Source organism: Zingiber officinale, chromosome 10A, assembly GCF_018446385.1.
Source record: "Zingiber officinale cultivar Zhangliang chromosome 10A, Zo_v1.1, whole genome shotgun sequence".
NCBI lineage: Eukaryota > Viridiplantae > Streptophyta > Magnoliopsida > Zingiberales > Zingiberaceae > Zingiber > Zingiber officinale.
The window spans coordinates 57,113,678-57,138,859 of record NC_056004.1 but is presented as its reverse complement, the minus strand read 5'-3'; the positions used below and the strand labels follow the sequence as shown (position 1 = coordinate 57,138,859).

At 32.9% G+C, this 25,182-nt stretch overlaps 1 protein-coding gene across 5 annotated transcripts in view; it reads left to right on the top strand.

Moving 5' to 3' along the window:
• The window catches only part of LOC122027580, a 90,742-nt gene that overhangs the window by 17,291 nt on the left and 48,269 nt on the right, over positions 1 to 25,182 (top strand). For all 5 annotated transcript variants that reach the window (XR_006124466.1, XR_006124464.1, XR_006124465.1 and 2 more), the window contains one exon: positions 16,256 to 16,413. Coding sequence is in view for 2 of the 5 variants with exons in the window: in XM_042586566.1 (XP_042442500.1) it covers positions 16,256 to 16,413 (158 nt within the window). In the remaining 3 variants the exon portion in view is untranslated. The remainder of the gene's footprint in view (positions 1 to 16,255; positions 16,414 to 25,182) is intronic.

Below are 25,182 nucleotides of genomic sequence, written 5' to 3'. Positions count from 1 at the left end.
ACGACTTCGGTGTTGTCGTAGGGTTGTGCGACCAGCCATGGCCGCGGGGATTGTATGACTCCTTCGGCGCGACCACGTTGATCATGCGACCCCTCTGCAGTGAGCGCAGGGTTGCATGATGCCTCTACGGTGGCAACGGAAGGGTTATGCGACCTCTCCGCTACTGTTGCAGGGTCGGGCGACCCTTCTGCTATGACTACGGGGTAGCGCAACATGTCGCACTTGTTGTGGGTCTGGTGCCGGGGTCGTGCCGGTGCTATCGCCGAGCGGAACAAGACGTTTCGCCCGTTTCGACCGTTTCGGCACGACACTTTAAACCATGGTTGGGAATGATGATTTATATACCGAGTAGATTGTCATAAATTAAAATTTTAAATGAATTTGTAATTAATGTACAACTCGAGTATTTGTGAGTGCAAGAGTGGCATAAATCTATGGAGACCCATGTAGGTCCATGTAGCATAGGATATGGTAGTCATATGAGTCACACATACTACCACTATAAGATATCATTCTATAATTTCTTGAGTTAAGAAACATTCATTCAGGCTTCATGTATTAAGAAATGCCCTTTCCACATAACCTCTTCAAGCACTCACACTCCTATAAAAGGGACCTTCTTCTCCCATTCCAACTCACTCAAAATTAAGAATATTCTTTTAAGACTCTTGAGCTTGTAATCTAATTTTCTAAAGAGTTCCAAAGAGTTGAAACTTGAAGGGGAGTCTTGCGCAACGGTAAAATTCTTGCTGTGTGATCTGGAGGTCATGGATTCAAATCTCGGAAACAAATAGACCCTTCCCCGGACCCCATATTAACGGAGCTTCGTGCACTAAGCTGTCTTTTTTTTCCAAAGAGTTGAAACTTCATCGGGTCTCAGAATTTCAAGTGCTCTTATTTCAACATAGGGTGTTGCATCTTAGAAAAGGATTACCAATCTTCGTAAGGCATTTATGTGGGGCAATATTGTCTTTGAGTAGAGTGTTTAACTCTTCTCTCAACCTACCAACTGCACTTGATAATGTTGCCGCATCGTCGATCTACTTAGAGATGATTTATAAAGGGTTACCTTGATCATTTAAAAATGGAGTCATGACCTATTTGATTTGCTAATAATTCCTCTATGTTAATTCGCTGATAAATCGATGATCTCACCGCCCAAAGGAAAACTACATTGTCAATAATAATTTTAAGATGATATGATAATGATGTCTGGCGACTGTTAATTTGTCCAACTAGGAATAAATGAGGATAATTTGGTAATAAAAAAGAAAGCTAATAAAAAGTTCTAATTGGAAGTCAGGGTTGAACCAAGCATCAACAAGAATGGTGGCATGGCACTACATAGAGAATGGTGACACTTGATAATGGTAGATTAGGCAAGGTTAAGTTTGCCGATTCAAAAGAGAGACTGAACAGCCATACATAAAGTTCCCAAAATTGGGTGAACTAACAAAGGAAGATAGACTTATCCATCAAATGTCTAATCTTATGTTCTTTGTAGTGGTATTCAGAGCCAATATAATGGATATCCCGAAAGAGTGGTGGGATGACAATGGAGCCACTCAGCACTAGTGTAAACAAAGAGATATTCTCTTTGGACACCTTGATCTTTGTACATAAGCTCTTTATGGGTCACTCATCAATGTCTAAGATTGTAAGCTTGCATAGAATAGTGCTTAAGATGAGCTCGGAAAAAGAGTTAATGCTTGAGGATGTCTTGCATGTTTCTGATATTTAAAAGACCTAAATATCTAATATCTCAATTATTGATAGTCAAGTGCATCGTTAAGCTGATGTTTAAGACTAACAAGGTTGTACTTACAACATTCTTCTAGCCACATTAAGTTGGCGAAAGCATTTGTCGCAAAGGAGAAGTGTTCCTAAAAATATGGCCCAAGGTTACTCGCAGCTACAACTGAAAATATAAATTTCCAACGGTTTAAATTCAAACTAAACCTAAATTTTACCATATAAATATTTCTAATGAGTTTGTTATTCATCGCACTCATAATTCTTCTTTAATTTTTCCAAGTTAAGACTGCCTATAATGCTTTAAATGAGTCTTTAGATCTTGAATTATTTTATTTCTACGTATGTGTGAGGAATAAGAATTGAAGAGAAATTTAAAGTGCCTTTATTGTATTTTAATCAAAACTGAACTGTGTACTTTGACCGCCTGATAATTTCAAACCTAGCGGTCTCAAACAAACTAAGAATCACAAACATGGTAATGGTTAGAATCTCAGGTGAATTAATTAATAGTGACCTCTCAAACTCTTCTTCATTTAGCAAAACAACATTTAATGCATTTTGTCACTGAGGAGTACACTATCAATTGGTCTTCCAAACTTCTGAGTTATTGTGCAAGGCTGTCGATAACCTCTTTAGATCGTTATAGCGCTCAACTCTCCACTCAAACAGCCTAGACTTCAGAGTGAAAATGAAAATAGCATATTTCTGTGCAATCTTGGATAAAAACCTACTTGATGCCACTACACATTGATTTAACCTTCTGTTTTATTTCCATGGGACTTTATCTACAACACAACTTTGACTTTTTTGGGTTTGCATCATTACCCCTATGATGACCATTAATCTTACTTTGTTCCTAGAACTAACCCTAAAGGTGTACTTTAAGGGTTTAGTACCTTTACATATTCTACACTAGTTTTTTCTTTTCATTACCATGGCATTATTTGTATGCATCTATGTTCCTTCCAATCAAGCTTTTAAACAACTTTTTCTTTTCATCACCATGCCATTATTTGTATGCATTTATGTTCCTTTCAATCAACCTTTTAAAAACTTATTCCCAACCTATTATATGCTACACATTTTTGAAACCAAAATTAATGATTCCAAAGCAAGAAGTACCTTTAGTGGTTCGAAGGATTTGTGAGGCTCGTTCTCCTTGGTGATTCCTAGTTACAAATAGTCCTTCAAGCAAGTTTTATTCATATCCTCCCACTTCTAGTTACATCACCATTGCCACATTGGCCTGACTAGCAAGGAAGTAAATTTGCTTTAAATTTCATCTTAACCTTCCTCCTCTCTTAAGTGAATTTCCATGTCTTTTAATTCATAGGTTGCATATTTCCTTTTAATTCACATGTTCCAATTGAAGAGTAATTTAGAGATCCATTTTAATTTTTAAAACAACCTTCCCATCATAAATTCCATATGTAACACAAATGTGAATAGGAAAGAATATCAATTCTTTATCCCGAATGATCTAATTAGTTTTAAAATAGTTAACTATTATAAAATATTCACATATAATATATTTTATTTATTTATTTATGCATAAAAAATATATGGAAGCTAAAGAATATATTTACCCCTATTTGAAGTGCCGAGCCGTGCCGCCATATATAAAAAAAATATATATGGAAGCATCGCACAAGGCCTCTGGCGATGTCGGAAGCGTCGCAAGACACTTTCAGCGTCGCTTCGCTGGACTAGTGCGATGTTGCATACTATTACCGAAAGAAAAAATAATTAATTAATTTAAACAATTCTCAACTGAGGTGTGATATTTTGAATAAGATTTCATAAGCCATAATTAAATTATCCCTATAAAATATATAAAAAATATATTTAAAATTAAAAAAATTCAAAACTTTTATTAATTGATATTATAAAAATTCTTTTTTTGCTATTTTAAATTTTATTTAAAAATTCTATTTTTTTAAAAAATTCTAATAAATCATATTTATATTCTGATAATATATTTTTATTTTTTTATTTTTTTTTATTGTTTAATTGATATTTTGATATTTTTTACTATTTTAAATATATATTATTTAAACTAATAATTAATTAAATGAATAAAAAATTAATTTATATAATTATCATATATTAATTTTAATTTGAGTTATTAATATATTAATTTTCTTTAAAGAAAATTATATTTAATTTTTTTAACCATGTTAAGTTGTTTAATAACTGAGAACTTATATAAAATTAATATACAACTTATTTTAAAATTATACACAATAAACATATTTATCTAATAATTACTATATATAAATAAAAAAATACCGAAAGCGTATTAGTACGACACTATATGATACTGAAATCATATCGTTTCAGTCTGGGATCGAAACTTTAGCATGGGTCAAGATTTTAAACCTTGATATTTATCCATCTTTATGTACAACTAAAAGCTTTAAGTGTCTATAAATCAACATTCTACACTCGAATTCGTATTTACAAATACAAAATATAATATGAGAATAACTTAGTACTCAAGGTAAATCTTCAATAATGATAATAACATGAGAAAATAAAATTTATTAAAATTTAATGCCATTTGATTAAATCTACTTCTTGCTACCTCAATATTCCTAATCTATAAGACACTTGAAGTTGTTTGAGCACCCTATTGAGAAACGTTAGGGCCATGGTATGAAATGTCGTTTCGTGCAACGTTTGAAATACCGTTTCGTGCCACCCGGCACGAACGGTTTTTACCGTTCCGCCAGGCGGCCGAAATCGGCACGGGAGGCGTCCTCGTCTCGACGGCGCCGGAGGAGACGTGGGACGCCTCCGGCGGCATCCCGCGACGCCTTTGGCACCGAAGGCGTCGCACACGATGGGTTTTGCGCTGCCGGAGGCGTCCGGCGACGCTTCCGGTGTCGCCGGACGCCCCTCGCGGGATCATGCCGAGATGATCGCGGCGCGATCTCACATACTGCCGCGAGTTTTTTTTCTTTGTTTTTTTTTCTTCTGTTTTTAATAATTATTTATTTTATTTAATTAATTTAAAGAATTCCCAAGGAGGATGTGCGGAGGATGTGTGATATTTCTAGGAGCCTTTTATAAATCCTAATTATATTATCCTAATAAAATATATAAAAAATATATTTAAAATTAAAAAAAATTAAATAAATTTTATTAATTAATATTCTGAAAAAATAATATTTTAAATTTCATTTAAAAATTTTAAAAAATATATAATAATTCTTATTTATATTCTAATATATTTTTTATTATTTTAAATTTCATTTAAATTTTCTAAAAAATTCTAAAAAATTGTAATAAATTATATTTATATTCTGATATTTTTTTTAAAAAGTTTTACTTGATATTTTTTACTATTTAAAATATATATTATTTAATTAATAATTAATTAAATGAATAAATAGTTAATTTATATAATTATTATTAAAATAAAGTAATATCCTGTATTAATTTATATACTTATTATTATTATTATTAATATTATAAATATTTCCATTTTAATTTGAATTATTAATATATCAATTCTATTTAAATAATTTTTTAATTATTTTTTCTAATAATATTAAATTATTCAATAGTTGAGAACTTATAATAAATCAATATACAACTTATTTTTATATATACAATAAACATATTTATCTTATAATTACTATAGATAAATAAAAAATACCGAAACTGTATCGGCACGGCACGATATGATACCGAAACCGTATCGTTCCGGTCTGAGACTGAAACCTCGGTGCAGGTTGAAATTTTAAACTTCCCAATCTTATATACAAACTCATGATAAATAAAGGGATATGAACTATTAGTAACTATTAATATATTAATAGCATAAATATTTTAAATTGAAATGGTACCATGAATAACTGAATCTATCACTTCTTGTGCCTCTTCACGAGTTGTGGCATACACGTCTCGACTTTGGACCTTATTGTCGACCCCTATGTTGAATGCAATTAACCCTGAACTTGCTGCGGTCAGTATAGCTATGTCGAGGACAGATAGGTTAGAGGCGGTAGATAAATATTATTATGGTGGAGGTGGTTGATAATACTGAACTGAAGGTAGCAATTAATACTAGGGATAGAGGTGGTAGATACTACTATAGTGGAGGTCTCGAATGGTACTGATGAATCCTTGGCATAGTTTAAAATCTTGAGTTGTGTCGATATAGTTTTGGTATTAGCTAAATTTTTTTTTTAATCTAAATGTTTTGAAATAAAATTATATATATATATATATTAAATTAATTCGATAATTTTATTAGACTTTAATTAAGCCTATTTAAATTATCTCAGTCATACCTAGTATTTGATTAAAATTATTAACTCAAATTATTAAATTCATGACTTAATAAAAAAATTATAATAATATAAAATTTTAATTATTTTAATGGGATAATCTAGTTAGGGTTTTAGGAAGCTTGGTTGGTTATCCTATTTAAGTTGGGAGTATTAGAAACATTAACCTAAGTTTTGATTAAAACCATTAAGGTCGTTTTCCCCTTACCACAACATCTTCTCCCGTTGCCCACGCCCAATAGAGATGTTTCTCCTGTATCGGGTGAAATAACTCAAAATTTTAATCCATGATCCTTGGGTCTATAAATGGTAAAGATGTGATGGGCTGGGGATTCTATTGCTAGGATAGTTGAGATCTCTATGGACCCCTCTATTGCTGAGACTGTTGAGTTCTTGTTGTAGATTCACCCTGTTGGGACTGAGATCCTATTGCTTGATGTTGTGTCCTCTAGGTGTAAAACTACTCGTATGTCTTGGCAGTTTGCAACAAAAACATATATTTTGATCTAGTGGACACTTCCACACTTTGTAGTTCTACGCACTATGTCAAAAACATTTTAGAATGCTCGTTGACGCTATGGTGTTAGATGTCTCGCTTTGCTAAAGTAAAGGTGGTGCGAAGATCCTTGTAATATTTTGGCCACCTTTTGTGTCGTGATGACTCTCTAGTCGTATTCATTGAAGCCAATGTCTAACTTTGGGCTCCCTAACCAATGGATCAACAACCTTGATTATGTTGTCTAGATTGTGAGGTTTGTTTATTAGCTTCCCTCTCTCAGGAGACTTGCTATTGAGTACAATAACAACGATAAATAACTTTATTCCATTAGGTGGGGTCGGCTATATAAATCCTTTTATGCTATTGGATTTTATCTCCTACTACATCATTTATATATAAATAAATCTTATCTTATTTTATCATTGCTAATCAAATTTTCTTTGGTATTCTTCATTCTCGTTTAATGTATGTATTAACCATGTTTCACATTGCCTAACTCAAATATTTATTAGTCATCTAAGTACATGTTCGTACCATCTTAAACGTGTTTTTAAATTATTCCTTTAGAAGGTGCAACCCAACTTTCTTTCTAATGTTTTCATTTCTTATCCTATCCATTCTCATATGTCCGCACATTCACCATAACATCCTCATTTATGTGATTCTTATCTTCTGTCTGTGTGCTTGAATTATAGTCTAACATTTAACTCCACATAATATACCAGGCCTAACCGTAGTTTTGTAGAAATTTTCTTTAAGTTTTGGAGGTATTTTACGATCATAAAAAACACCTGACTCTCTTTTCCATTTTAACCATTTTGTTTGTATTCCATATAAAATATCTCTTTCAATCCCTCCATCCTTTTGTAAAAATGATTTTAAATATTTAAAACACTAAATTTCAAACAACTTGACATCTCTTATCTTAATATTTTCCTTATTATGCCGTATTATGAAACATAAATTCCATATATTCAGTTTTTAATCAACTAAGTCTAAAACCTTTTACTTTTAGTATTTCCAACTAACATTCAAATTTAGCATTTACTCTTTCATATGTTTCATTTGCTAAAACGATATTATTTACAAACAACATACACTATAGTAATGTGTCTTAGATGTGCCTAATGAGTTAATCCATAATTAGTGTAAAAAAATAGGGATTTAAAGCTATACTTGATGTATTCCTATCTTTATAAGAAATGCTTCGATTAATCTTATACGATACATTTTCATCTTTCTTTTCTAGAATTCTCTACATAATTTTTGTCTGACTCCGTTATAAGTTTTTTCTTACGAATACCACGTGGAGGTTTTGCTTCTATTTCTGATACTTTTCAATTAGTTGCATGAGAAGATGTAAAACTTTTATTGTTGATATTCTAAATAGAGATGACAATGGATCGGATTTAGGTCGGATTTCATATCCTTTATTCTCATATTCATCGGGGATTGGATGCCCGTCCCTATACTCATACTGGATCGGATATGTTTTATACTAATAATTTTCTTCTTTCCATTCAACTACTATCATTTAACAAAAACATATTAAAATTTAGATCATATTAAAAAATATATATAATTAAAAAAATAGATTAAACATCTATAGAGTCTACTCCTAATTTGATCATATTCAATAAAAACAAATTAAACACTAATAAAAAATAGTTAGCAGTTTTCAGAAAAGAAAATTTTCCTTAATATATATATATATATTATTTAATTGGGTATTCGAGTAATTGGGTATCGACGTAATCTCTCAATACCCTCCTCCATTCAGGTCGGATATCGGATCCTCCATCGGGTTCGGGGGAAATTGTCATGCCTAGTTTTAAGCATGAATCCAAATTGATTTTGGGTCATTGTAGTCTCCTTTCTTAGTTTTTTTTTTATTTATTTTTTCAAAGTTTCATAGTATGACTGATTGCTTAGTACTCCTATAATTCACACAATTTTGTATTTCTCCTTTGTTTTTATATAAGGGGGACTAGAACACTTATCTTTTACTGATTAAATATATTTTTTTATTTTCATGGTCAGATTAAATAACTATGTAAGTCATCTATTACAATTACTTTTTCATTTTGCATCCCATTTAAAACTTATTCTATTTCTGAAATTTGAATTTTACGATAAAAATATAAATTTCTATACTCGTTTGACCTACTTAAATTACCTAAATTAATTTAATCACCTAAATATCTATTAAACAGTTGATTAAAATACCTCTTCCATCGCTCTTTTATTTCCTTACCTAGTACCTATTGCATTCATCTTTAATATATCTTATTTAGATAAGATCTCTCATCTTCCTCTCTCTCACTTTAGCTATTCTATAGATGCTTCTTTCTCCTTCTTTTGGCTCTAATCGTCTATATAAGTGTTCAAAATTTTAATTCTTGTTTCACTCACCTTTGTCTTGACCTCTTTCTTAGATACTGCATGTTTTTTAAGGGTTTTTCGTTCTTACAAATATACTTTTAGGCTATTCATTTTTCTTTCACTTTCTCCTTATTTTTTTGTTCTACCGCCAAAATTCTTTACCTGGTAGTGCACGTCCTTTTGACTTACTGAGAACGCTCTTGGCTTCCATTTTAGTCACTATATATTTTTTCTAATACTTATACTTTTACCGTACGAAAATGTACTTAGACAACCAATAAATGCTCCAGTTAGGCGATGTGAAACTATGATAAACATGCATATCAAACGAGAAGAGGAAGACCAAAAAAGACTTGGTTAGCAACAATAAAACAAGATAAAATTTATTTAAATATAGATGATGATATAATAGGAGATAGGGCTCGCGTAAAAGGATTCATATAGCCGACCCCACCTAGTGGGAAAAGGCTTGGTTGTTGTTGTTATACTTTTACTGTCTCCTTAAATATGTTTTTATTCCTGTCCTTTAATTTTCATCATTTAATTCTAGGAGTTTCTATATTTTTCTTCTATTGATATTATGTTTAAGGTGCATATCCAACCCAATTAACATATGTTTGATAGTCATGTTTTCTTTGGGATGACCTTCCATTCTTTATAAAATCTTTCTATTCTTTTTCCTAACTATAAGAAAGTTAATTTGCGACATGTGTTTTTTTCTTTTCTTAAAAATCATATTAGCCCGTATAAGTTCATATGTTATTGCAAAAACTAAAGTTTTTTTCTTCCTTAATTTTTGTTTCAAAACTATAACCCCATAAGGTTTAAAATTTTGAGCTGTGTCTGAGTTTCGATTTTATGACCGAAACGATATAATTTTGGTACATACTATTTTGATACTTTTTTAAATATAAAATATATTAATTAAAAATAATTTTATTAATATTTGATCATTATAGATGTTCTTGTTGGTTGTTGTTATTATTGTTGATCGTTATAGATGTTTATTATTAAGTTATATTTGAAATATTAAATGATGAGTTTAAGTTTTGACATTGTCACGTGAAATATTTGATTCTTATTAACTAAAGTCGATTTAGGTTGCCACTCTCTGAGACTAGGGGTGTAAATAAGCCGAGCTCGAGCTTGGGTTGGCTCGAGCTCGAGCTCGAGCTCGAGAAAACTAAAGAGGCTCGGCTCGAGCTCGAGCTTAAGTGAGTTTTTGAATCTGAGCTCGAGCTCGGTTCGGCCATTTAATTATGAGCTCGAGCTCGGCTCGAAAGAGTGAATTTAACAAAAAAACAAGCTGCGTAGGCTGGGATTCGAACCTTCCACCTCTACTTACCTAATGAAATACGCTAACCACAAACTCCTCCTTAACTTATTATTTAATTTTAAAGTATAAATTATTTTAAATATTAAAATACTGAATTAGCCTGGCTCGAACAAGCTCGATGAGCCAGTATTAAATGGGCTCGAACTTGGCTCGAATATTAAACGAGCCGACTCGAGCTAGGTCAACTCCGAGCTCGAGTCGAGCTTTGACCAAGCTGCTCACGAGTAGCTCGCGAGCGGCTCGGTTCATTTGTACCCCTATCCGAGACCTTGCGAGGTGAGGTCGTGATGACCTTGCCATGGCGATGCAGGTTTGGTGTCGATCAATGGGCAGAATAGTAAATTCCGCCCGTGTTGACCATTTAGATACCCATTTAGATCTCTTTTAAAATGATTTTGTTTGGCGAAATTTTTTATATTACCTCTTGTCTAGGTCTTTTAAAAAGTTAGCATATATATTAATTATATTAATAGTTTTTTTCACCATCATTATCTTGAAATTGTAATCCTATCTTCTTGTTACTTCACCCTTTAACAAACTATTTATAATAATACCTACTAAATTATTTCAATAAATATAGTTCGATCAAGTACTTCATAATAGGTACTAAAAGAGAATCTAAATATCCTAATTTAAATGTATGGTGCAAGTCTGTATGAAAATTGAAGCATATAATCATAATCCCGCAAAACTCAATAAGTCAGTGAAATTCTGCATTATACTCTTACACTTTTGTCACCTTGCTTTTATCTCATCAATTGGTGTGGAGCATAATGTAGGAAAATATTGTCTCTCAAATGCTTACATCTTCCACCATGTAACCGCCTATCCCTGAAAATGATAGGTGACTTACTCCAGCTTTGTATCTAATATGGACATATACTAAAGACTGCATTCAATCTTCTCAAACCATCTACATTCCTTCCTAAGGGTTGGTGCCTCAATAGAAGAAGGTAAAACAGTCGTTTGGTAATTTAGTAAATAGTGGAATAATGCAAACCTTATTCACAATTATGTTCCTAGTAAGGGTAGGAAGGTCAGCTGCAGGTGCTCCCAAAGGATCCCTCTCAGGCCCAACAACTTTACCTTCGAGATCAGATTAAGGTCCCAATAGTATCTCCAAGGAGATAGGTACATCGTCCAAGCCCTGATCAACATTTGGAATGGCAGATGCACGCTTTACGTGTACGATCATAGCCATGACGACGATCATGGTCATGAGTAGCTCCACCTCGTGGCATCACCTGATAATCAAATAATTTTTTAATAATCAATTGTAATTGAAAATATTTAAAATAAATAAATTCCGATCGCGAGCAACCCCTCGCTACTACATTCTCCTATGGGCGGCAATGTAATATGGTATAAGGCTAGACTTAGAATTTTCAATTTTTTATTTTTTCTTCATTGAAATTTTACAATGTTTCACTTAAAGCACAAATATTCTTCTCTCATTTCACACCTTATTAAGTAGTCTAAATAACCAACTTTAATCAACTATTAGTATAATGGTGCTTATTTAAATCTATATTGTATAGGGACCACAGACAATAGCTATACAATATAAAAAATTACAACTATCTACATCTAGTTCATCAATAAGTATAACAGGTCTAAGCTGTCATTAGCACATCTAATGACAAGTATAAAATGCAGCCTCGTGCACGAAGCTTCCGCCATGCGGGGTCCCGGGGAAGGATTCATTGTATGCAGTTTTACCCTGCTTTTTGCAAGAGGTTGTTTTCAGGATTCGAACCCCTGATCTTTTGGTCATGACAACAACTTTACCGTTCCGCCAAGGCTCCCCTTCTACATCTAATGACAAGTATCAATGAGAAATTTAGAGCATACATTTAATGTTTTTCGTTTGTCAACCCACATGTGAATATGAAAGAATATCAATTATTTATCCTTTAATGATTTAATTATTTAAAAATCCATTTCACTCTTTTAAAAATAATTATACAAGTACATAATTCATTTTATCTATTTTTTTCATATACAAGCAAATTAACGGGCTCCCTTGAACTCGTATCTAAAAATACAATATGAAAATAACTCAAACTTCAAAAATAACTATCCACTAATGATAATAACAACAAAATATAAAATTTATTAAAATTCAGAGTCATTTGATCAAATCTTAATCTTACTACCTCGATATATTCCTAATCTCTACATAATACCTATTACTATTAAATGATAAATTTTTTTTTTTTTTTTTTACTTCTAGATACGTTAACCCAAAATGGGATTTATAAAACATTTACCTTTTCTCTCAATCAAAGAAATAAGGTAGATGTTTCGTTGACTTGGATTGCTCGAGCCAATTGAACCTGTATGTAGGATCAGGAGAGGGTAGAGGGGAGGGGGTGAATACCCACTCAAACATCTATACAACACAAGGTTGCAAAACAACAACAATATATATAAAATATATTCAATTAAATTTAAAAAGAAAGACGTTTCTTACACTTGCTCTCTTACATAATGAAGAAATGAAGCACGAGAATTTTACAGAAATTTCTTTGCCTAGTGTCGGGTCCTTGACCAACTAAGACTCCCTTTATTGCCTAATATCCGGTTGACCTCATCCTACTATGGCTTCCTTCGTGCCAATTGTTCATTTGAATTTTTCTTGCCAAAAACTTTGACTTCCTTTATTGCACCTGCAACTTACATCAATTTTTTTTTGCACCTCTGCACTTGACATTCATTTGAGACAACCAACATCGCCTAACTTAAACATTATCTAAATATTAAAACCCTTGAACACATGCTAGGGCATGATGGCACAAACACCTTAATTGGCCAATGCTGCATTGAACAACAGAACTTTGTGCGAGGAACAGAAGAAACAACACACAACACTTGTTGCGATGAGCAACAATGGTGAGAACTGTATTCGCTGCTGTTGGTTGGAAGAAAAGGAAGAAGTGCTGCTGCTGTTGGCTGAAGGAAGAGGAAGAGGCTGCTTCCATTGGGGGTTGCTGTTGTTGGCTGGAGGAAGAGGAAGAAGGCTGCCGGTGGCTGGAAGAGGGCAGCGAAGACAATGCTATCTCAGGTTGGAAGAGGAAAAAGGAGGAGGAAGGGATGCTTGCTGATGGAAAAAAGGAAAAGGAAGAGGGAGGAGCAGCTGCTGCACACTCTGCAGGTGCTGGGGTGGTGCTAGAAGAAGAGGAAGGGAAGAAATAAGGAAGAGAAAGGAGGAGAAAGAGATGGGAGGTTGGTGCTTGGACGAGGGACAGGTGGTACCACTCAGGTGGGGGAAAATGTGAGAGAGAAAAAGAGAGGAGAGAGAATATATAACTCAAAAAATTTTCATTTCATTTGAACCCAATTGAACCACTTTAGCCCATTTAAAATTTGGTATGACCATAAATTATTTAAATCAAACCTAAATGCATCTCTATTCGAACTCACATAATCCTAAACACCGTGGCTATCCGGTGGGTTCAATTTGAACTTGATGTGTCTTCAACTTGACACCCAAATTTTATTTTTGTCATTTTGGTTTGATTTAGTTTTCTAGTTCAAAAGTTTAGCAAAAAAACTTTAAATTCAATATTTTACCATTTCAACTTCTTCTTCTTCTTCTTCTTCTTCTTCTTCTTCTTCTTCTTCTTATTATTATTATTATTATTATTATTATTATTTTTCTTTATAAAAATCAGTATTTAACATCACTCCCAACTTTGACTTCCTTTCAGCTCCATCTCCAACCTCATGCTCTCTAGATGCTTTGTGCTATTATTTGTGGACATGTTTTGAAAGGAACCAAATTATAACAATACACATTTTTGTTTAAGCTATGTGAATTAAGTAATGTAACTTAAATTTATGAAATGTGAGACGTAGGTGCTACTTTTCAATAATCTAATTCCCTTTCAACTTGAGTCTATGTCTTTAGTTTAGCATATTTTAAATTTAGGGTAGTATTTATTTTGTACAATTTTCTTACACCCAACTTGTATTTATACTTTATTATTGGTTTCCACTATTAAAGAAGACAAATAAATTGTCTTATCTTTGAATTTTTGACCTAAATTTAATCTCTATGACTTTGTAATTGGCTTCCACTATTAAAGTGGACAAATACATTGTCTCATCTTTGGATTTTTGGCTTAACTCCCTTACTGAATTGAACAAGGGTAAACTTGGCTTCTATCTTAATATCACAATGCTTGTGTAGGCTTCAAAATTTAGACCGATAATCTTCTGCTAGTATATATGATTGCTTTTAATGTATTTGTGATATATTTCATTAGTAAAATTTTTTGGAACATATTTTTCTTTAACTCTATGTCTCATTTCAACCTAATCTTTGATAGGTTGTTGTCCTATCAGTTTAGATTACCTAAACACTGCCAAATTTTTTTTAGCAGCTTTACATGGTTCTATTTGACAAATTGTGCTTGTTTTTACAATGATCATATTGTTCTATTAAAATAATATTTTTTTCTTAATTAGTCAAGAAAGAAATGGAAGGGACACACTTCACCTTTACCAATTATTACTTATACGTGACTAAATTACTCTCTAGCCATAGATTAGTGTAACTATTGGCAAGGGTATCTGTTATCTATATAGTTATGAAGGGTATTGTTTATTAAATTTATGCGGATTGTTTGATTTGGTCATAATGAATCTATGTTCATTCTTTATATAAATGTACTTGCTTTCATGATTTAAAATTTTGACCCGTGCTGAGGTTTCAGTTCCAGACTGGAACGATATGGTTTCAGTATTGTATCGTGCCATGTCGATACAGTTTCAGTATTTTTTATTTATATATAGTAATTATTAGATAAATATGTTTATTGTGTATAATTTAAAAATAAGTTGTATATATATTTTATATAAGTTGTTTGAACAACTTAATATGCTTGGAAAAAATAATTAAATATAGTTTTCTTTAAAGGTGTATTAATTACTCGAGTTAAAATTGATACATCATAATTATATAAATTAATTGTTTATTCATTTAATTAATTATTAATTTAAATCTTATTATTTAAAATAATAAAAAAAAAATCAAAATATCAATTAAACAGTAAAAAAATAATTAAATAATAATAAAAAATTATGACAATATAAATATAATTTATTACATTTTTTAAAATTTTTTTAGAGTTTTAAAATAAATTTAAAACAGTAAATTTTTTATAATATCAATTAATAATTTTGTTTTTTTAAATTTTAAATATATTTTTATATATTTTATAGGGATAATTTAATTAGGGTTTATAAAAGTCTATTCAAAATATTATACTCTAGTTGAGAATTGTTTAATTAATTAAGTCTTTTTTTTCTTTTTGCAACAATGATCCCACGAGTCGCAAGTCTTGCGAGTGTTGCTCATGAGCATTGCTCGTGCGACACTTCCACTGGCGGTGAAGGCATCGTGCAACACTTCCGGCTTCGGTGGAGGCGTTGTGTGATACTTTTGGGACCTACGAAGGCGTTGTGCGACGCTTCCGCCGCCAGCGGAGGCGTCGATCGTGGGCGGATGATGAAGGCGGACTTGTGCCGATTTCGCTTCCTCACTGGAACGGTAAATTGCGGGGGTTTCGGGCGGCACGGCTCGACACTTGAAACCCTGCTTGGTTTCATGGCACTGACTAATAAACTTCACATTTTTTCATGTATTTAGTTGTGTTTTCTTTCGTTATGTCGATCTGAACATAGTGATTACCAGTGATGCTTATAAAGTTATGATGTAAACAAGTAATTGAGATTTTTTGAGGCTCTTCTTTTAAATATTAATCTTTTCTTTTTTGCCATTTGGTACCAAATGCTGCCGTAGCAGATTGTGTATTTAAAATTTTTTTTTTTCCAATCTTCTGGTTCATTTAATGCTTAATGCCCAAATAAGGATTAGTTTTTTTTTTAATTTTATTTTATAGGTGATCCTACTACATCTGGAAAAATTAGTTTGACTAAAAAATGAATACTTTTGTCAGCTATAATGATTATTTTATTTTATAGGTGGTCCTAGTGGATCTGGCAAAACTAGTTTGGCTCAGAAAATGGCTAATATTGTTGGCTGTGAAGTTATCTCCTTGGAAAGCTATTACAAATCTGAACAAGCAAAGGATTTTAAGTATGATGAGTTCAACTCCTTGGATTTATCTTTATTGTCAAAGGTATGATCTAGTATATGTTGTGATTCTACTTTTCTATTAATTTGGTCAAGAAGCATTAACAGAATCATTATTGGCAAAACATCTTAGCCTGATGTAGTGATAGTGTGCTTTTTTTACTATATAGCCTTTTTGAATTTTCATGAATAACGTTTTTAGCTGCAGTTTACTCTACCTTCTCTTAAATCAACAGTGTCTTTTTATTTTTTATTTTCTGGTTCGAAACCAAACTTTGATATATATATATATGGTTGGCCTTACATTACCTCTTAACCATTTAAGTTTCTTATCAAACTTCAATTGTTCTTTAAAAGGGGCTTTAACGCTATGCATTAGTTTGACATGTTATTGTTCCTTGGTTTGAGGAAATATAATTACAACTTCTACCTTGTGAACTTTCATAACCCTATATATGGTCACGTATCCACTCCTCTATTATGCAGTTGCCAGTTTCACGGACATAAGCTGTATACTTTTCGTTTATGCTATTGGATTTAATATACATTTGGATAAGAGATTATGGTAACCCCATAATCTGTAGAAATTGTTTTGTGTTTTGATCTTTAACTCACTGAGACCTAGTCAACATGTGAGGAATTCAATATACATGTCATTCTGATACCTTATTCTATTTTTAAAGATGTTTAATAACATTGCAAGATGTTTTGAAGTTTCTTGCTGAGGTGACATATATTAGAAAACTAGATATACTTTTTGCATTTTGTATCTCGCTAGAGGTAGAGGTCAACTCAATATGTAATCATTCTTGTATTTTACTTCTGTGAGTACAATTAAAATATCTTTTTTGGTTTTTAATTTTTAATATTTAATATCTCATTGTATTTATATTTGCCCTTACATATTGTATGTGCATTCTACTGACCTAAGTGAATGTTGATATGTGGCACAAGGAGGACTTATTTTGTTGTTGAACTAATAGGGCTTTGGATAAATTTTCCTTGATCTCGTAATCCAAAATCATAAAAAATTTGGACGACAACAACAACAACCAAGCCTTTTCCCACTAGGTGGGGTCGGCTGTATGAATCCTTTTACGTCATTGAGCTCTATCTCCTATTGTATCATCATCTATATTTAAATAAATTTTATTTTGTTTTATTGTTGCTAACCAAGTCTTTTTTGGTCTTCCTCTTCCTTATTTGATATGCATGTTTATCATAGTTTCACATCGCCTAACTGGAGCATTTATTGGTCGTCTACGTACATGTCCGTACCATTTTAAACGTGTCTCTCGGAGTTTTTTCTCAATAGATGCAACTTCGACTTTCTCTCTAATGCTCTCATTTCTTATTTTGTCCATCTTCGTATGTCCACACATCCACCTTAACATCCTCATTTCTGCAACTCTCATCTTCAGCTCATGTGCTCGAGTCATAGCCCAACATTTAGCTCCATATAACATAGCTGATCTAACTGCGGTTTTATAGAACTTACCTTTAAGTTTAAGAGGTACTTTACGGTCACATAAAACACTCGACGCTCACCTCCATTTCACCCATCCTGCTTGTATTCTATGTAAGACATCTCTCTCAATCCCTCCATCATTTTGTAAAAATGATCCTAAATATTTAAATCTCTCGGTTCCGGGCAACTCGTCCTCTCCTATCTTAACAATTATTTCATTACTTCTAATATTGCTAAATTTAAATTCCATATATTCTGTCTTTAATCTACTAAGCCTAAAACCTTTCCCTTCTAGTGTTTCCCTCCAAGATTCTAGCTTAGCATTTACTCCTTCACGTGTCTCATCTACTAAAATAATATCATCTGCAAACAACATAAACCACTGTACTGTGTCTTGAATGTGCGCAGTGAGTTCCTCCATAATTAGTGTAAAAAGATAGGGACTTAGAGCTGATCCTTGATATAATCCTATCTTTATTGGAAACGCTTCAGTTACTCCGCCTGAAGTCTTTACTCTGGTCGTTACATCCTCATATATATCCTTAATTAGTTCAATATAAGTTACGCTAACACCTCTCTTTTCTAAATTTCTCCATATTATAAGCTTTTTCTAAGTCAATGAATACCATGTGTAAATCTTGTTTTTGCTCCTGATATTTTTCAATTAATTGTCTAAGAAGATGTATAGCTTCTATTGTCGACCTTCCAGCCATGAATCCAAATTGATTTTGTCACTGTGGTCTCTTTCCTTAATCTTTTTTCTATTACTTTTTTCCCAAAGTTTCATAGTATGACTCATTAGTTTAATACCCCTATAGTTTGCACAATTTTATACGTCTCCCTTGTTCTTATATAAGGGAAATAGAGTACTTATCCTCCATTGATTAAGCATTTTTTTCGTTTTCAATATCATGTTAAATAATTTTGTAAGTCATTTAATACCTTGTTTCCCTAAGCACTTCCATACCTCTATCGGAATATCATCTGGCCCAACGACTTTTCCATTGTGCATCTCATTTAAAGTTTGTTTTACTTTTGAAGTTTGAATTCTACGATAAAAATTAAAATTTGTATGCTAATTACCTAAGTTAAGTTGGCCACATAAACCTTCATTAAAAAGTTGATGAAAATACCTCTTCCACCGCTCTTTTATTTCTCCATCGTTTACTAATACCTTATTACATTCATCTTTAATACATTTTATTTGGCTAAGATCTCTTGTTTTTCTTTCTCTCACTTTAGCTATTCTATAAATGTTTCTTTCCCCTTCTTTTGTATCCAATTTTTGATATAACCGTTTAAAAGTTTCATTTTTTTCTTCACTCATTACTTTTTTAGCTTCTTTCTTGGCTATTGTATATTTTTTTAAGTTTTCCTCGTTCTTACAAATATATAATTCCTTATAAGCTATTCGTTTTTTTTTCACTTTCTCTTGTACTTTCTCATTCCACTACCAAGATTCTTTACTTAGTGGTGCATGCCCCTTTGACTCACCGAGTACACTCTTAGCTACTATTTTCAACTTTGATATCATCTTATCCCATGTTGTATTAGAGTCATCGTATATTTCACCTAATGCTTGTACTTCTACCTTCTCCTTAAAGATATGTTGCTTCCCATCCTTTAACTTCCACCACTTAATTCTAGGAATTGTATATATTTTTTTTCTATTGATACTATGTTTGAGGCGTATATCCAACACTACTACCCTATGTTGGGTAGTTAAGCTTTCTCCAGGGATGACTTTGCAATCTTTACAAATCTTTCTATCCTTCTTCCTAACCATAAAAAAGTCAATTTGCGATTTATTATTCTCACTTTTGAATGTGGCTAAGTGTCTTCTCTTTTCTACGTATTAGCTAATATAAGGTCATATGCTATCGCAAAATCTAATATAGTTTTCCCTTCCTCATTCCTCGTTCCAAAACCATAACTCCCATGTACTCTCTCATATTCCTCATTTTTCACTCCGACATGCCCATTTAGATCACCTCCTATTAAAATCATTTCATTTGGTGGAATATTTTATAATATTTCATCTAAGTCCTCCCAAAATCTTGATTTGGTAGCTTCATCTAATCCTACTTGTGGTGCATATACGCTAATTATGTTCATAGTTTCTTTCACCACAATTATCTTAAGGGCTATAATTCTATCCCCTTTTCTAACTACTTCTACAACTTCATCTTTTAACAAACTATTTACAATAATATCCACTCCATTTCTTACTTTACTCTTTTCAGTATACCATAACTTAAAACCCGAGTTCTCTATCATCTTTGCCTTCTCGCCTGTCCTTTTTGTCTCTTGTACACACAAAATACTAATTTTTCTTCTAATCATCATATCTGTTACCTCCATTGATTTACCAGTGAGAGTTCCTATGTTTGATGTTTCAAATCTTATATTATTAGTTTTCCTATCATATTTGTTCTTATCAAACCTATGGTGTGAGAACTCTTCCCTATTTAACACTACACCCAAGTTCTCATGGAGATGTAGCGGTCCTTGCTAAGACGTTACAGTCGGACCCTGTAACGCGAACTCTTGCATATTTATCAGTACACCCGAGTTCTGGAGATGTAGTGGTCCTTGCCGAGACGTTACAGTCAGACCCTGCAATGCGTTCCTTCCGGGGAACGACCTAGCATTAGCACAATAGTTTAATGGATTCATTCATTGAATATTTGCCATAGTTTGACGCTGGCTGGCAACCTAACGCAACCCTCCTCCTTTATCCGGGCTTGGGACTAGCCATGACCGGTCGTCATGGGCGGATATTCATAAAAAGTTTGGACTTTTAGTGAAAATAGCAAGAAATAAGATGAACAATTGCGCGAGAAATGAAGAAAAAAATATAACAATAGATTCATCCAAGGAAATTGCAATATAAGATTGAAAAAAATTTCAAAACAACTACAACCGTATTGAATCCAAAGCATTTAAAGTTTCTGATGAGCTAAAACTGAAAGTAACAAGACCTTTTCTGATTCATTGTCACCTGTATCCTCACCCATGCATAACAAACCTAGAGGACCCATCATGAAGATCTGGATTGAACACCATTCAAATAAGGGTAGCTGTTAAGTGCTGGGGGTGGGGTGAATTGAGTGTTGATTGTAGCAATTTTACCATTAAACACGAAGGGACAAAAGGAGGCATAGGAAGCTTTGAAGAGCAACAGCCAGCAAGCAGACAATAGTGGGCAACAACATAAGGAAAATGACAGCTCGCATGGATTTGGCCTAAGTTTCATATTGCATGGATCTGTTCATTGAACTATTACTGTAAATTGAAACCTCGATTTTTCTCTCCCTCCCTCTTCCTCTTCTCTGCTGACTACTTACAGCAGCAGCAACTAAGAGAGGCACCCTGGCTTGATTTGACACTTCAAGGTCTCATCCTTTTCACACAACGTTTTCTACAATAAACAACAATGCAGCAGCAGCACAAAGCACTATTGCTATAGTATGTAGCATTGGGTGCCTTGGTGGTGGAAGAAAAAGAAATAGAAGGCTGAGAAGCAAGATGAGTTCAAGAATGGAATTTTCTAGTGATTGAGGTGAAAAAAGAAGTTGGACTGGTAGAATTGGAGCCAAGGGCTGTTGAACGGTCTGTCAGCAAAGGAGGGGAAGACAAATATTGTGATGGTGGGAGCCCAGGAAGAGAGTTAGTGGTGGAGGAAGAGGAGGCTGAGGTGGAAAGGTAGAGGAAGCAAGGATGAGGTGAATAGGTGACAGAGGAAAAGGCATACCTCGAAGAAGTCTCTCTATGAGGCAAAAGCTTCGAATCATATCTTTAGCTGTGAGGGAGAAGTCACGTGACCTTGTCGTCATGATTTGTCGCTGTAACATGTTCGCCCTCGCGCTGGTTGTAGTATCAAAATTCCCTAGAGTTTCGCATGGCAAATTCCAAGTTGAATAAGAACAAATATTATAGGAACACCGATTGTCTTAGATTTAGAACATGGAACATAGGAATGCTTATTGACAAAGCAATGGACGTAATTGATACTATGATTTGAAGAAGAATTAATTTTTTGTATCTATAAGAGACAAAATGGATAAGAAGTCGACAAATATAATAGAGAACTCAGGTTTTAAGTTATGGTACATAAGAAATAGTAAAATTAGAAATGAAGTATCTATTGTCATAGAAGGGATGAATTGGCAGATATAGTTAGGAAAAGGAGATATGATTATAGCTCTCAATATAGTAGTAGTAAAATAAACTATTAATGTAATTTATATATATGTATCTCAAGTAAGATTAGGGGAAGATACAAATTATAAGTTTTGGAAAGACCTAGATAAGGTAGTAAAAAATATTATGATTAATTAGATAATTGTAATAAGAGAATTTAAATGAGTATGTTGAGTAAGAAATGATGAATATGATAGGGATAGGGTCCAAATTTATGCATTTGGACCCAGAAATGAAAAAAGAAAAACTATATTTAATCTTGTAATATTATATGAATGTATAATAGCTAATTAAACTATCCATTTAAATGAAATACTAAAGTATTAATTAAATTGTTATAAGTATCTTACTTAATATAATTATAATAAATATCAATTGGTTTATTATGTTAAAAATTAAAATATTTTAAAAATAATATATATTAAATATTTTGAATAACTATTTGAAAAAGGAAAATTTTAGATATATATTTAAAATAATTTAAAATCTTTAAATAACCTAACGAAATTATAATTGACCACTTCACAATATCCGCAGCCACCTATGTGACTACTTTATAGCCCTTGACTTTGTTGTTGCCCAAGACATTCACGATATCTTTGCAACCATCCATGATCACTTTGTAGCTATCTACAACCACTCTATAACCTTCCTCAACGTTATCCCGAATTGAGACAACCTCTAGGTCTTCCTTTTGGTGTTCAATTGCGTTTTATGTGCCTTTTTCCTCTCCTTTGTTTCCTTTTTAGGTGTTTGACTTTGTACAACCTTGACATTGACAGTTGACATAGGAGACATGTCTTAGGCTAGCTAGGAACAAAACACTGACTTGTCTGGGATTTTAAACCTTGGTCTCAACACATCATTGAATAATATGTTTGGGGCAAACTTCATTTGTCTCAACACATCATTGAATAATATTTTTGGGACAAACTTCATTTGTCGTTTTGCAAGGAATAAAATGTCACTTTAGAGAACCCATCAACAACTAGGATGGTGTCATGCCAATGTTACATATCTTTAACAATCTATGTAGTCTCAACACTTTGTTACAGTTCTTTGGTAAATTTTTGTCCATATTCTTCTACTGTCATGCTTCCTTGTCTGGATCGGCAAGTTGTTCATATATTCAATCTTGATACTTTGGTGACATATTCCTTTTATCTCTTTGAATATGCTGATAGGTGACACATATTTGTCCCAAATATTTACTTTTTTTTTAAAGGAAATTTCATATATGAAAAAAGAACCATACTATGAGGGGGACCAAACCTAACCTCATACTACAATTTACAAAGACTCCAAAGATTTACATGAATATTCAAAGTAAGACAACTCTTCTCCATACTTATTCCAATATCTCAAGACAGAGACTTTACTTACAAATTCTTTAACAAGAAATCAGCCACTTCTTAAATTCTCCAGAGTAAGGCTCCAAGCTCACCAAATCCAGAGCACATAAGAAAGGAAACACAATTGAACCCATCATCAGCTTCTAAACAAAATTTCACCAAAAAAACTTGCACAAAACCTCAGCAGCACAACAGAATTCCACAATATGAATGAATCCCAACACCCTGTGCAGAATTAATATGCCAAAAGAGTATTCTCTGCAGCCTACCTCACCACACCAGAGTCACAAAAATATCATCACAAAAGAATTCATGCATAACCAAACACAGCTCCATAAATTCAACAGCCGCAGGATGTCAATAAGAAACTGCATATAGGTTTCAGTGAACATAAGCAGTGTAAATCCTCTTTCCTACACCAGCATCATGCAACAAATACTTGCCATATGTATGTTTTAAAACCTCATCATTACCGGCCAAACCCACAAGCACAAATGAACTACATCTCTGCAGCTTTCCTCAACACAGATTCAACACAGCAAGAAGACCCCTTCATAATCACACACCAGCATCAAATCAGAAGAACCCACCAGAAACAGACATGCTTTACTTCCAAATCTGTGAACAGCCTCCTTCAAAACGTCAACATATCCAGCCATGACAATTTACAAAATGACCTCACCAGACTTACAAATCACTCAAACATTTTTACAAACCACCCTCATATATGGCAAACCCAATCTATCAACTTTACAAATACCAAAGAGAAGATTATCTACATCTTGAGGAGCCAAAAATCTATCCATATAGAAACCAAAAGCTTGATTGGCTAGATGATCGGCCGCAGCGTTAGCCTCACGATTTCTCTTTCCATATGCTAATAGATGACACACCAAATCATTTAACCATGTTTTTGAACGTACTGTAGAAGCTTCATCTTACCAATTCGAACTAGCCTTGCATTCAGTGTGTATTGCAGATATTCAATCAAAAAATGTAGTTGGATCAAGTTTTCCATGAAATTCTAGAACATCAACTAGAATGCAAAATATTTTTAGGAGAAATGTATCTTCTTTGGAGAACTCTTGCTAAATCAAAATGAAGAGCTTGAGGAGCTTATGGAGGTATGTTTATTCTTATGTTTTTGTGGTGGATTGTTGTATTGGTCTCCTTTTAGACCTTCTACAATAACTTCATTGATTACTAAAACACCAGATGATGTTCTCTCACGATTTGTTATAGCAAGTTTTGATTCTTTCCATCTCTTCAATAAGCTTCAACAAGTACTCATCTCTCACAGAATTGTTGACATTCCTGTTAAAAATCTCCCTATTCTCACTGATATGATGGTGTCCTTGTACCAACTGGTGCAGAATCTTTTACAGCAAGAACTTTATGAAAAGCTCAATTATTTAACCAAAGATCAACAGTAGATGATCCTAACTCTAATGAAGGAGTTGAAGGAAGAGAATCTTGGATCTAAGCAATAACACCTAGTTTCTAAGTAATCACTTAACAAGATTGACAATCACACCATAAGCTGGAATTTTTTTGAATACCCTTCATTTCTAAAATTGTGATATAAGTCCCTTATAGTGACTATTAGTAGTCAAATTTACTTTTGGGCTTAAGCCAAGTTGGAGGCCAAGAATCTTAAGATCCAAAGAAAATAAGAAAGGAAATACAAGCATGACACCTACACTAGTAAAGATTGTCTCTATTACAATCATGACTCCAGCACTACTAACTAAAGATATCATCCTCATTACTTATTAATCAACCAAAGTATTCA